General features: G+C 36.2%; 3 protein-coding genes across 3 annotated transcripts in view; all 3 read left to right on the plus strand.

The window, feature by feature from the left end:
- LOC143915198 (fas-associated death domain protein-like) overlaps window positions 1-15,782 on the plus strand; it is a 231,697-nt gene that overhangs the window by 116,075 nt on the left and 99,840 nt on the right. The window lies entirely within an intron of this gene.
- Window positions 1,167-5,200, plus strand: LOC143914909 (uncharacterized). The gene is made up of 2 exons (XM_077435314.1): window positions 1,167-1,376; window positions 1,457-5,200. Exons 1-2 carry the CDS (start codon window positions 1,221-1,223, stop codon window positions 2,789-2,791), a joined length of 1,491 nt encoding a protein of 496 aa, XP_077291440.1. The 5' UTR covers window positions 1,167-1,220; the 3' UTR covers window positions 2,792-5,200.
- On the plus strand, window positions 11,025-12,894 carry LOC143915050 (uncharacterized). The gene is made up of 2 exons (XM_077435465.1): window positions 11,025-11,552; window positions 11,633-12,894. Exons 1-2 carry the CDS (start codon window positions 11,397-11,399, stop codon window positions 12,566-12,568), a joined length of 1,092 nt encoding a protein of 363 aa, XP_077291591.1. The 5' UTR covers window positions 11,025-11,396; the 3' UTR covers window positions 12,569-12,894.

Here is a 15,782-nt window from a genome sequence, read left to right on the forward strand (position 1 = left end):
TGGTATTGATTTTTTTTAAATAAAATAAAATAAAAATAAAATATTTGCGCTCAAATTCTATCGTAAAATGATAAAAATATTAATTATAAATTCGATTATAATTAATATGTAGAGATATAGCACGACTTGTGATATCACCTATTTCCCTCATCGAACTTAATCTGTACAAATGACATCATCGTGTCCTCTTCTCGTACACGAAAGTTAGCCGTGGCCGAAATACTTCGTCCAGCTTACCCATAAAGGCGATTCGACTCGCTCCAGATACGCAATCACGAGTACACGGGAAATCCCAAGGAGCTACGCAACTACGCATCAAACATCGAACACAAAGGAAGACCTCGACCCCGTCGGAATCTTCCAGAACGTGATCTCACCAGCCCAGCTACGCGTTGCTCAAGCAACACCTTTATAAACCAGTGCATCGTCCCCAGATGCCAGTGAGCTTCAGGAACTCGACCTAGCTCGTTCCAGTGAATCCTTTACCTACTTCGCTGTACATACAAATACACCTGTATTAATCGAGTAATAAAGATCCTCTTCAAAATTCAACTGAATTTCCATAGGCTGGGAAATGGTCCAAAACCTTCAACCCCCCTATACTTACATGTAAACACTAAAAAGCAAATATCGGAAGGCAAAGATCGAAAATCGAAAGATCTTAAGTCGAAAAATCAAAAAAAAGGTGCATGGTAAACGGTACTATGTATATATAATATATATGAGTGGCATGTGGTGAAATTATCTCTCTTTATGTCATACAGCCTTGTTAAATGTGCGCGCGCAGGATTCGGGAGGAAAAGCCTGTTCCTCTTGTTCCTGTTGTATCCTGCTCGCGCAATTATGTGAATATGTACGACGGGGGGGGGAGAGAGAATTTTACCGCACGCCACTGATATAAAGATATATACTAACCGTTTTTCATATGTATGCATGGTAAATTTTCGAATTTTTAACATTCGGTGCGGTTTTTAACATCATATTTTATTTTTCGAATTGAGAAGGGTTCGGTGAATGCGCATATGAAACTGGTGGGGTTCAGTACCTCCAATAAGGTTAAGAACCACTGGTCTAGTCGATAATAATACAAATTTTGTAAATAAAAAGTATTTGCGAATAATTTTTTTTGTGTGACCAGCATAGAAATAGAATGCATAGAATCGAGCAGTTTCACATTTACCAGTAAGTTGGTATAACTAGTACCAAAATTTAGACAACAAATGTCTAAAATGGCTGTTGCTGTCAGAGTCAATGCAAGGACGATGGAGTGCAGGCTTTGTCTTGGACCAGCTCCTCCCGAGTCTTCCGTCTCCATCTTCGGCGATCCTCATCCACAGCGTCTGGAGCAACGCATTCGGACCTGCTGTCAAATTTATGTCGGTTGCTGATTACAGGTTACAATTATTGTGGACCCCATTGGTTAATTCTTCTCTTAATCCTACTCTTTCACCTGCAGGTTAAAAGAGGCGACGGGTTGCCGGATACGGTGTGTCTTTCGTGTAAGACTAATCTGGAATTGTTAATCAGCTTTCGAGAGGCTTGTTTTCGAACCAACGAAACGTCTCAACTGAGGTTAGATGATTGTTCGAAGATCAAGACTGAAGAAGTTTTTTTGGAAGATATAATATGGGACGATGAGCCTTCACTACCGACAATTCACCAAGAGAATAATGAAATTTGTTCAAAGCCATTTCGTAAACCTAGCCTCGAGGCACATAAAAAATTGCATACTGGGATACAACCGTTCAAATGTGACACTTGTTTAAAATCATTTGTTCATAAAGATCAACTTGTGTTACATTTAAAATCTCACACGGGGGAAAAGCCTTACAAGTGTGAAATTTGTTTAAAATCATATTCTAAAAAATCTAGCCTTGTGACACATGCAAGACAGCATACTGGGATAAAACCGCACAAATGCGAAATTTGTTTAAAATCATTTTCTCGTAAATCTAACCTCAGGTCACATAAAATATTGCATACTGGAATTAAACCACACAAATGTGATATTTGCTTAAAATCATTTAGTCAACAATCTAACCTTAGAAAACATAACAAATTGCATACTGGGATAAAACCATACAAATGTGACATTTGTTTAAAATCATTTATTCAAAAAATTGAACTTGTGTCACATTTAAGATCTCACACAGGGGAAAAGCCTTACAAGTGTGAAATTTGTTTAAAATCATATTCTAAAAAATCTAGCCTTGTGACACATGCAAAACAGCATGCTGGGATAAAACCACACAAATGCGAAATTTGTTCAAAATCATTTTTTCGTAAATCTAACCTCGGATTACACAAAATATTGCATACTGGGATAACAACACTTCACAAATGTGAAATTTGTTTAAAATCATTTTCTCGTAAATCTAACCTCAGGTCACATAAAATATTGCATACTGGAATTAAACCACACAAATGTGATATTTGCTTAAAATCATTTAGTCAACAATCTTACCTTAGAAAACATAACAAATTGCATACTGGGATAAAATCATATAAATGTGACATTTGTTTAAAATCATTTATTCATAAAATTGAACTTGTGTCACATTTAAGATCTCACACAGGGGAAAAGTCTTACAAGTGTGAAATTTGTTTAAAATCATATTCTAAAAAATCTAGCCTTGTGACACATGCAAAACAGCATACTGGGATAAAACCACACAAAATATTGCATACTAGGATAAAAAAACTACACAAATGTGAAATTTGTTTAAAATCATTTTTTCGTAAATCTAGACTTGTGATACATCTAAGATCTCACACAGGGGAAAAGCCTTAGAAGTGTGAAATTTGTCTAAAATCATTTACTCATCAATCTTACCTTAGAAGACATAACAAAATGCATACTGGGATAAAATCATACAAATGTGACATTTGTTTAAAATCATTTAGACATAAATATAAACTTATAAAAATATAAACTTTATAAACCAATAACGTTGAAGTGAAATGTACTAGTCTTGACATTTTTAAAGAATTCAATAATACATTTAAAGAAATGGATATCAACTTACAGAACAGTGTTTCTGTGATGACGGTGCTCCCAATATGGTGGGAAAAAATATTGGTTTTATTCAGCAGCTTCAGCAAACTCTTAGACATTCTCTGATTGAATTTCATTTTATAATACATCAGCTAGTTCTATGTGCGAAGCAAGGTTTATAAACATTTTCCAGTATAATGCCAGTTGTAATAATAGTCATCAACTTCATAAATGCAAGAGGTCTTAATATACATTTTTGACGTTGACCTTCATTTTTTGCTCTTCACTTGTAAAAGTACAAAAAAAAAAAAAAAGTAAACGTAAACCATTTGGAGGATCAACTGTTGAACTTTTCTGTTAACAAATTTTAGGATTTCCAAATTTATTAGTATTGCTGCGTGGACGTTAAGGCGGGTTTCGGGGATCGGAGAGAAAAACGCAGTTGGGTTGTAGAAGTTGTTTTTTTTTATTTTTGAGGTAAGTGAGAAGCTTTAGATATGATTCCAAGATTTACTGATAACTCGGGACTCGTGGTGGTGACCGAGTGTTTCGAAAACCTTGACATCACTCGGGAGTTCACTATATGTCGTACAAAGGCATTTAGCGCATTACATTGGTTAATCTCTAACAACTTTTTTCTATAAGGACGTGGTCATACATCACGATGTTCAGTTTATTCAAAGTGATTTGGTTCGTGTTGCTGACCAACAACCTCTTGTTGAGCCGTCTCAGCCTCCCTTTGGTAACTCTTACTTGCCATTAAATAATGTGGCAAGATTAGTGCAGGCCTCATGGAATCAAGGTAATGGTAATATTTTCAATTCCGATTTTGCAGGTATTCAATATTGTGCTATGGTGCTTGCCAATATTGTCAGAGATGCCTTTCTGCATGCTATTTTAAACAATTTAAGGGGGTATTCTAGTCTAGAAATTTGAAAATATCGATTTTTTTTTTGTTTCATATTTTCAAAGTTTAAACCTTTAAAAATATGTCCTTAAGAGGATTTTTCAAAATTCAAATTATTTTCGGAGATATAGCTGTTTTAGTGACGTGGCATCCAACCGGCGCGTAACGTTACCCGAAACTTTAAACGCGTTTTTCTCGAAACTACTTTTTCCAACGAGTTTGACATGATATCTCAAGTTCTAAAGGGCCAATTAACTTAAAATTTGGCGTGGTTCTTTTTTATATATCCCTCTATAGTCCGTACTAGAATTATGTAAAAATATTGTTTTTTAATATTTTTAAAAAATTCAAAACTGAAAAAAAAGGCCAAAAAATGACTTTTTTTTATTTTTTTCCGAGGTACGGACCATAGCGACACTCTTATTAATTAAGAATTTTTTTTTCGGATGACTAGAAGGGTTGGAATCGTGTCAAGATGGAGGCACCCTTCTTTTTACCTCCCCCACTTTACGAGCCTGTAATTTTTTCAATTTTTAATGTTTTTTTTTTTCATTTTTGTTATGTATTATTGGGTAATTGGACTATTCGTCACATTGGGGTGGTCACAAAGACAATTTTTGCCATGAAAATCGCGAATACACAATATTTGGCACTCAAGTTCTCGTTACTATGATAGTTATCGTTAGTATGATGGACTTTTCGGCTGCCAGATGTTCCGTTATAGAGATTTTAGTGACTTTGTGACGAGTAATCACCGAACCGTATTATTGAAATATTAATAAACATATTATAAAAAAATGCATATCAAAAATGTTGTTAGTTTTTGTTTTATTGAATTTTAAAAAACGCCCAAAATTTGTCCCTCTAGACTAGAATACCCCCTTAATAAATAAAACATATGAATATTCAAATAAATTTAATAAAATTGAAAAATAAAACAGCACATTGATGAATAATGGCTTAAGTACTTACGGCCGAACGTTTAAAACTTATCTCGATCAAATTAAGGAACTACAAATTAGATTGCTGAAATATTTGGTAGACAAAAAATCTAAAAATAATTGTAAGAAGGAACATGATAAACTATTTCTTCTTTGTAAAATACTACCCGTACATAGAAAAGTAATTTACTCTATAGCTATTGAACAATATTATGGTAATGACCACAAAACACTGGTTGTGCAAAATTATTTTACTCGACAGGAAGGTAAACTTTATCAGCCAAAACATAATAATTATTATGGACAAAGAATACGAAAATATGTAGTGCCTAAAATATTTAACAGGATACCATTATTAAAAGAAACCAAAAAATTAAAAGGGCTGGACAGCTGCACCTTGTCCATACAAACGTACTATACTTCTCCCTTCCTCAATTATGGCACTAGAGAAATTATTTTTTAATATGCTATGGATATCCACCATTGGGGTGCATCTATCGTTTTATTTTTTTGATTAATTATTTTTTAAAGGAGCTAGGAGCCGCCAAAAATCTATAGAAATCGCCTCTTTTTTACACCCACGAAACGAGTCCAGCGTGCTTATTTAACGGTCGATTTTTAAAAAAATACGCCGATAGATGCACAGAAAGTTTTTTTCTCATACCGATGATGAAATTTTTTTAAAAATTGGTCCAGTTTTGGAGGAGAAAATAGTAGAATACGAAACCTCGATTTTGTCAATTTAAAATACGTTTTATTTGGTCGAAGCGCAACTGTCGCATTCACTCAATATTAGGTGGGCTGAAAAGTTCGTAGGCTGACACATAGATAGCGCTACTAGTATTAAATCCATATGATTTTTAGTTAGCCCTAACCTTAAAAAGACACGTGTATAAATTTGACAGCTGTCGTACTTATAGTTTGTGAGTAATAGCATTTTGAGTGAAGCAACTTTTATTAGTTTGAAAAAATGGATAAAAAAGAATTTCGTGTGTTAATAAAGCATTGTTTTTCGGCGAAAAAAAATACTATTGAAGCCAAGGTTTGGCTTGATAAACATTATTCGGACCTTGCACCAGGAAAATCAACCGTTGAGAAGTGGTTTGCTAAGTTTTAACGAGGCGAAATGAGAACCGAGGACGATGCACGCAGTGGACGCCCCAAAGAGGCTGTTACCAACGAAAACATTAAAAAAGTCCACAAAATAATTTTGGATAACCGTAAAGTGAAATTGATTGAGATAGCTGAGATCCTAAAGATATCAAAGGAACGTGTTGGACATATCGTGAAAGAATATTTGGGTATGCGAAAGCTCTGTTCAAAGTGGGTGCCGCGCGAGCTCACAATCGACCAAAAACAACAACGAATTGATGATTTTGAGCAGTGTTTGGAGCTGTTCAATTGTAATAAACCCGAATTTTTGAGGCGATATGTGACAATGGATGAAACATGGCTCCATCATTTTACACCGGAGTCCAATCGACAGTCAGCCGAGTGGACTGCACGTGATGAAGTGACTCCAAAGCGTGGAAAGACGCAAAAGTCGGCTGGCAAGGTTATGGCATCAGTATTTTGGGATGCGCATGGTATAATATTCATCGAATATCTTAAAAAGGGAAAAACCATAAACAGCGACTTTTACGTAGCGTTATTGGAGCGTTTGAAGGACGAAATCGCGGTAAAACGGCCCCATTTGAAGAAGAAGAAAGTGCTGTTTCATCAAGACAATGCACCGTGTCACAAATCAATGAAAACGATGGTAAAATTGCATGAATCGGGCTTCGAATTGCTTCTGCATCCACCGTATTCTCCAGATATATATTGTCATATATTATTGATATATATTGTCGCATTCACTCAATATATACATACTTCTTCTTCTTTTTGTTAATGCCTTGTCCGCATCCGGACGGTGGCGACCACCTCGTCGATTATTTGAATATATCCGCATCGGTCTTCAGCGGCTCGGAACACCCTTCGGCGCTCATATCGGTCCACATGCGCATGTTTCGAAGCCAAGATAACTTTTTCCTGCCAATCCATTTTTCCTTCTATTTTCCCCCATGGTTATCAAACGGAGAAATTCGTATTTTGGACCCCGTATCATGTGTCCGAGGTACTCCATCTTTCTCCGCTTGATGACAGAAACAAGTTCCCTGCCTCTCCCCATCATGCCGAGGACAGCTTCGTTTGATATCTTTTTGGTCCACGGAATCTTCAGCATACGCCTATAGACCCACATCTCAAAAGCTTCAATGCGGCTGATCATCTTGGTTTTCAGAGTCCACGTCTCACATCCGTGTAGTAATACTGTCCAGACGTAGCTCTTCGTGAATCTCAACCGCGTATGAAGATTGAGATGCTTGTTTGTAAGCGCCGCCTTCATTTTTACAAATGCTGTTCTAGCCATCTCGATGCGGATTCTTAGATCTTCATCTGGGTCCATCTCTTCATTCAGCCAGGTACCCAGGTATTTGAATCTTTTTACTCTTTCTATCACCTCTCCATCCAAGGTTAGATTCCCGGTGTCTGTTTGCATTCTATATACTATCATAAATTTTGTCTTCTTTAGATTTATGCGCAGACCTCTTCGATTGCTTTCTTGATGTACACGGTCTAGTGATCTTTGCAGGTCTGCTAAATTTTCAGCGACTAGTGCCGTGTCATCAGCATATCTTATATTGGTGATCGTCTCGCCGCCCACCTTGATGCCCTCCGCCTCTTGGAGAGCATCGTGGAAGATGGATTCGGTGTAGGTGTTAAAAAGAGTAGGTGATAGGATGCATCCTTGCCTGACACCCCGTTCTATAGGAATCTCATCAGTGAATTGATCATCGACACGTACTACTGCAGTCTGATTCCAATAAATATTTCGTAGCAATCTGACATCTCTGTCATCCAGGCCAATATTTTTTAATGTTTCCATCAGGCGAGCGTGTTGGACACGGTCAAAGGCCTTTTCAAAGTCTATAAAGCAGATGTACACAGGTTTACGGACTTCCCTGCATCTTTGGAGTAGTGTTTTCATACAGAAAAGGGCCTCTCGGGTACCCAAGCCTTGTCTGAACCCAAACTGCTCTCTGCTAATCGCCTCTTCACACCGTGAGTAAATTCTGCCCTGTATTATCTTTAGTAGGATCTTCAATGTGTGACTCATTAGGCTAATTATTCTGAAGTCGCTACACGTCCTCGCGTTACTCTTTTTGGGCAACGGGATAAATATGTTGTATCCTGCTCGGGCAAATAAGTGTAGATGCTCGGGCAAATAAGATGCAAATAAGTATAGATGAAAAGCAAACGCACACTCACACACACACATTCACAGAATATAATATAAAAAAATAAATAAATAAATCAACACATAAATGCTTTTGCAATTAAGTGGAGTAGTAGCATCCAGGGGAACACAGCTTCCCAAAGCATTCCGCGAACTTTTAGAAAGCTCTAAACGATGCTTTACTCATTATTAGATCCCCATGATGTAGGGGGCCAATGAGAGAACCCCTGACGCTGTCCAGCAAAACTGAAACGAAAAATAAAGCGGTATAAAGCATATGTATGTAGGTAGAATATTTGTCAGTGCATCGGAAATTCCTATAACGGAGACGGTCGCGGTCGCGGTCGGTTTTATTACATTCAACAGGTTAATATAAATAATAATCTGTAATAACATATATAGAACATTTGTTATAAACACAATTCATATTTTATTGAATTATCGAATAAAATAATAACAAATGAAACCAGCATGTTTAAAATAAAAAAGTTATTTGGAAATTAATCGTATTATTATATTATACAATATATGTATCCATAAAAACACAAAACATAAAATAAAACTGTAACGCGACGTTCTCCCGAGTGTCCCTTCAGTTGGTAGCGGTATTAATCTTTAGGTTGGCACCAGTTACTTTACCGCGCCAAACACCATACCCCTCTCGAGAAGTATCGAGACGCGCTCTCTCGACCGCCAGCCGCCATCCGGGAAGGACCTGCCTCCAGCATCTCCGCCGAGCGTCTTCAGAGACGCCCAGAGATCACCATCTTGTGTCCACACGAGGCAGTACGGAGTTTGTCTCCTGCCTCCCCCCTCCCGCTGCTGTGACCCGACCAGCTGTGTTTCAACGAGAAGGCGACCGCAGAGCCAGTTTCCAGAGCCAGGAAGCTGTTATCAACGCAGACGACTTGCAGTCAGGAACCTCCCCGACTATATACTTATATATATAACCAGTGGCGGACTGGGACTGAAATCAGTGCATGCCAGGAGTCAAAGGGGGCCCCCGGGGTTACAAAAATCTTCACATGGTCAACAAAATAAATAGACCATCAAACTGAGTCACTAAAAAACTATCAATTAACTTAATTTCTACCGATTGTCTTTTCACTTTACCTATGTACATATGTACGTAATAACAACAAGCGAAAATTCGAACTCAGAATCGATCACTGATCACTAGTCACCGGAGCCAGAAGGTGCGGCGTATTGTTCAAAGGTTGTAAATGCTGTGGCGGCTCGCTTATACGACATGGTCGAGTTTGGTTAAAGGTTTGCCGAACCTTTTTTACAAAGGATTTACAACAATGGAACAATGGATAGCACTGTGACTATCCTACCTCTACTGATCACGTTTACATAATATAGAAAAATGCGGCTCTGTGTGTCTGAATGTGTGTTTCTGTATCTTTTTATTATTTTATATATGTATTCGTATATATAAAATTATTTTTATCTCAACCGGAAGTAGTACTTTTACCCTATAAGATCGAGGTATTTTTATTTTTTTCTCGGAAACTTTTCGACGTATTGAACTGACATTTCATATCTATAATTATAAACCTAATGCTTGATATATAAAATTTCGTGAACACCCGTTGACTGAAAGTGACATTTTACTCCTGTTGGCAGTTTACCGGATTTTTCTTCCACTATTTAAAATTGTGTATTTAAATCTTACTATATCGTCGAAGTATGTATAATCAAATGTTATTTTGAAAGTATGAAGTAAATTTAAATCGCTGGTTGATAATGAATTGTCCTATCAAAATTGATTTAAGCAATTCAGTTTATATTATTCACAGAAATTCGTTTATTCCCATTTTTATTTCAGTAGGTAGTCGTTACATAGATATTGGTATATACATAATCTTGAGGTTGGAAATGGGCCCGGCAAAAGGGCCCACGTAAATGTTGAAACTTACATTTCGAGCCTAATAAAAAAAGTTAACCGATCCTTGCGCTGTTAAAGCTGGTATTAGTTGTTTGTGTATGTCGTAAGACATTTGTTTTGTTGAAATACCCAAACTTTATGTCCCAAAGTGCAATATCCTATAAATTTTTACACACGTGAAGTAGTTAAAAAGTTATTTAATTTTACTGAGGGCCCATATTTTCTAAAAGATAGTGGGGCCCCCATGCCATCGGGCATGTTCGCTTGTATGGCCAGTCCGCCACTGTATATAACTATCCCAAGGTTAGTCCACGTTTCTACATAACTCGACTCTTGGAAGAATAACGACGTATAACGCCCTCTGCATCAGACGCGCGTAAATCCGTTCATTACAAAACTTATACTTACATGTAAACACTAAAAAGCAAATATCGGAAGGCAAAGATCGAAAATCGAAAGATCTTAAGTCGAAAGATCAAAAAAAAGGGTGCATGGTAAACGGTACTATGTATATATAATATATATTAGTGGCATGTGGTGAAATTATCTCTCTTTATGTCATACAGCCTTGTTAAATGTGCGCGCGCAGGATTCGGGAGGAAAAGCCTGTTCCTCTTGTTCCTGTTGTATCCTGCTCGCGCAAATAAGTAAAGATGTACGACGGGGGGGGGGGGGAGAGAGAATTTTAACGCACGCCACTGATATATAGATATATACTAACCGTTTTTCATATGTATGCATGGTAAATGAACATTTTCGAATTTTTAACATTCGGTGCGGTTTTTAACATCATATTTTATTTTTCGAATTGAGAAGGGTTCGGTGAATGCGCATATGAAACTGGTGGGGTTCAGTACCTCCAATAAGGTTAAGAGCCACTGGTCTAGTCGATAATAATACAAATTTTGTAAATAAAAAGTATTTGCGATATTTTTTTTTGTGTGACCAGCATAGAAGTAGAATGCATAGAATCGCTTTTAGCCTCCTAAAATGTTGCTACAAAAACTCTGCTCGGCAGAGTTTGTTCATTGTTTGCTAAACTTCGTCTCTCTCTCTCTCTCTTCTGACTTTCCATCTCTGTCTTCGATGGCTCGCTTTTAGACGATACTTTTGTTAACAATGACCATTCTATGCATTCTACTTCTATGGTGACCAGTTATCATACGACCAATTTTTAATTTTTGGGTGTGGCCAGTTTTCTCGTGACCAGTTTTAGTGTGAAGGGTGATCACGTGTGACCGATCTAGAGCGACCGTTTATCCTGTGAATGGTTTACATATGACTAGTAGTCCGTTTACCCACAACTTCTTTGGTACGAGTTGTCAGTGAGCAGTTTCCCATTTACCTGTAAGTTGGTATAACTAGTACCAAAATTTAGACAACAAATGTCTAAAATTGCTGTTGCTGTCAGAGTCAATGCAAGGACGATGGAGTGCAGGCTTTGTCTTGGACCAGCTCCTCCCGAGTCTTCCGTCTCCATCTTCGGCGATCCTCATCCACAGCGTCTGGAGCAACGCATTCGGACCTGCTGTCAAATTTATGTCGGTTGCTGATTACAGGTTACAATTATTGTGGACCCCATTGGTTAATTCTTCTCTTAATCCTACTCTTTCACCTGCAGGTTAAAAGAGGCGACGGGTTGCCGGATACGGTGTGTCTTTCGTGTAAGACTAATCTGGAATTGTTAATCAGCTTTCGAGAGGCTTGTTTTCGAACCAACGAAACGTCTCAACTGAGGTTAGATGATTGTTCGAAGATCAAGACTGAAGAAGTTTTTTTGGAAGATATAATATGGGACGATGAGCCTTCACTACCGACAATTCACCGAGAGAATAATGGAATTTGTTCAAAGCCATTTCGTAAACCTAGCCTCGAGGCACATAAAAAATTGCATACTGGGATACAACCGTTCAAATGTGACACTTGTTTAAAATCATTTATTCATAAAGATCAACTTGTGTTACATTTAAAATCTCACACGGGGGAAAAGCCTTACAATTGTGAAATTTGTTTAAAATCATATTCTAAAAAATTTTACCTTAGAAGACATAACAAAATGCATACTGGGATAAAATCATACAAGTGTGAAATTTGTCTAAAATCATTTACTCAACAATCTTACCTTAGAAGACATAACAAATTGCATACTGGGATAAAATCATACAAATGTGACATTTGTTTAAAATCATTTATTCATAAAATTGAACTTGTGTCACATTTAAGATCTCACACAGGGGAAAAGCCTTACAAGTGTAAAATTTGTCTAAAATCATTTTCTATACAATCTAACCTTAGAAGACATAACAAATTGCATACTGGGATAAAATCATACAAATGTGACATTTGTTTAAAATCATTTATTCAAAAAATTGAACTTGTGTCACATTTAAGATCTCACACAGGGGAAAAGCCTTACAAGTGTGAAATTTGTTTAAAATCATATTCTAAAAAATCTAGCCTTGTGACACATGCAAAACAGCATACTGGGATAAAACCACACAAAATATTGCATACTAGGATAAAAAAACTACACAAATGTGAAATCATTTTTTCGTAAATCTAGACTTGTGATACATCTAAGATCTCACACAGGGGAAAAGCCTTAGAAGTGTGAAATTTGTCTAAAATCATTTACTCATCAATCTTACCTTAGAAGACATAACAAAATGCATACTGGGATAAAATCATACAAATGTGACATTTGTTTAAAATAATTTAGACATAAATATAAACTTGTGTTACATTTAAGATCCCACACGGGGGAAAAGCAGTGATGTGCTGTAAAAATTCTATTAACCGACTTGCACGTTGGCAAACACCCTCCCACCCCCATTTTTATACAATTTTCTTTTCAAATTGTAAATAAAAAATTTCATACATTACAAAAAAAAAGTTGTTTTTATTTTTATCATACATTACAAAATTATTTATTTACCTTAAATAAATTATACATTACATAAATTCATTCCATATAGTATTTTGATTGTCATTCGAAATTTTAACTGTGACTGGTCTTATTCGTCTATCACAGTGATGGAGAACCTATGACAAGGAGCCTTTTGAATAACCCACGTGTTGACGCGTGAAAATTAAAATAAAAAATACCAATAACGTTGAAGTGAAATGTACTAGTCTTGACATTTTTAAAGAATTCAATAATACATTTAAAGAAATGGATATCAACTTACAGAACATTGTTTCTGTGATGACGGTGCTCCCAATATGGTGGGAAAAAATATTGGTTTTATTCAGCAGCTTCAGCAAACTCTTAGACATTCTCTGATTGAATTTCATTTTATAATACATCAGCTAGTTCTATGTGCGAAGCAAGGTTTATAAACATTTTCCAATATAATGCCAGTTGTAATAATATTCATCAACTTCATAAATGCAAGAGGTCTTAATTTACATTTTTGACGTTGACCTTCATTTTTTGCTCTTCACTTGTAAAAGTACAAAAAAAAAAAAAAAGTAAACGTAAACCTTTTGGAGGATCAACTGTTGAACTTTTCTGTTAACAAATTTTAGGATTTCCAAATTTATTAGTATTGCTGTGTGGACGTTAGGCGGGTTTCGGGGATCGGAGAGAAAAACGCAGTTGGGTTGTAGAAGTTGTTTATTTTTGTTTTTGAGGTAAGTGAGAAGCTTTAGATGTGATGCCAAGATTTACTGATAACTCGGGACTCGTGGTGGTGACCGAGTGTCTCGAAAACCTCGACATCACTCGGGAGTTCACTTTATGTCGTACAAAGGCATTTGCGCATTACATTGGTTAATCATTACATTACATTGCAAGTTTGTCTCAGCGTAGAAGGGTTTCTGATTTGTTCATTTTATATAAGATTGCTAATGGTATTCTTGACACATCTGTTTTAAGCGAGATTAATTTTAACGTTAATGCCCGATTCACCAGATGCACAAATCTTTTTTATCCACCAATTTGTCAAAGCAACACCTCTTTCAATAGTGCAATCGTTCGTTTATGCCGTATTTACGATAGCTTAGATGATTGTCCTGACGCCTTTAGTGACTCTTTTAGTATTTTTAGGACAAAGGTGAAGAAAATAATATGTGGTTGATTTGCTTCCTCACCCTTATAGTCTTTCTTTTTCTTTTTTACTTTATCTGTTTCTTTTCTTTTTTTTTTAAATCTTGATGTTTTTGTAATTTTACTTTTTTATATCACCATGTGGTGCTCACTGTAAATGGAATATTATATTTTTATTTATGTTTATTATTATTTTTTGTCTCATTATACAACTTTCTTTTTATATTTTATTCTGTATGTGTGCCTATTTAAATAAAATAAAATAAAAAATCTCTAACTTTCTCTATAAGGACGTGGTCATACATCACGATGTTCAGTTTCTTCAAAGTGATTTGGTTCGTGTTGCTGACCAACAACCTCTTGTTGAGCCGTCTCAGCCTCCCTTTGGTAACTCTTACTTGCCATTAAATAATGTGGCAAGATTAGTGCAGGCCTCATGGAATCAAGGTAATGGTAATATTTTCAATTCCGATTATGCAGGTATTCAATATTGTGCTATGGTGCTTGCCAATATTGTCAGAGATGCCTTTCTGCATGCTATTTTAAACAATTTAATAAATAAAACACATGAATATTCAAATAAATTTAATAAAATGTCCAACCAGTTCAATAAAAACAAATTAAACTTAAAACTAACAAAGTTTAGCTTAACAAAAATGAGCTTATGGACACAAACGTCAATTGACACTAACAAAAACCTTAATTGTTTTTCAGAGTTCAAATAACTTTTTAAATTTAAATTTCTACGTAATTTTTCTTATATATTACGTGAATGTTATAATATTTAAAATAATTATATATGTGTATAAATCCACTAGCTTTTAAATTTGAATTCAATAGTGCAATTTGATATTTTTGCGTTGCTTTTCTGACATTTAAAGGTCTGTTCATAGCTAGTCAGCACGTACCGACTTCAGCAGGTATCCGGCCGTACGAAAAGTATTCTTTGGTACATTTTGTATGGGTATATTCATACCAACCGTCACGTTGACGCCACGGCAGGCTTACAGCAGTACCCGACATTTCCTGTTCATACCTTACAGCAACATCCGTCAACGTATCGTATCCGTTTTTTGGCCATCGTGGAAATATACACGCGAATTACGTGCCATGAGTTTGCCGCTTTGCTGTTTTGGACCAATTATCGGCAGTGACAGTTGACAGCTGTTCAATCTTTCGACTTGGTTTGGCGCAAATATTTAAAAAAAAATTAAATTTTTTTCGGAAATATTTAAAAAAAATTTGTCCATCATCCACAAGCTCCTTATACAGTGTCCAAAACTCTTCTTCGGTTTTTCTATTTTTTAACATGGGATGCACATCAAAACGCCTCCGTGCTTTTTTATTGCCTTCTTGAGCTTCTTCTTCCAACAACAACGCGATTATACATGATTTTTCGTTCGATAAACGCCGAAACATTTTTGCTGACTTGTATTCTGACGCATAGCTACGAATGCACGTGTATGCATTCATATTGTAAGTACTCGAAAATACGACGTAAGCAATATTGCGCCGTATCGTCATGGCCTGTAATGTATAAGTAAGCCGATTTTGCCTTGCACTCGGCCAAAGTGACCTGACCGCGACGTGTAGGTAGATATGAATAGAAATGTAATAAAATGACATATTTGAAACGGAGTGGTGCAGTGCTGAAGCCGAGCAGTGCTGTTAAGTATGAACAGACCTTAATTGTTAATGAATTTAAGAATGATATTTTAATGTA

Source organism: Arctopsyche grandis, chromosome 1 (assembly GCF_051622035.1).
Source record: "Arctopsyche grandis isolate Sample6627 chromosome 1, ASM5162203v2, whole genome shotgun sequence".
Taxonomy (NCBI): domain Eukaryota; kingdom Metazoa; phylum Arthropoda; class Insecta; order Trichoptera; family Hydropsychidae; genus Arctopsyche; species Arctopsyche grandis.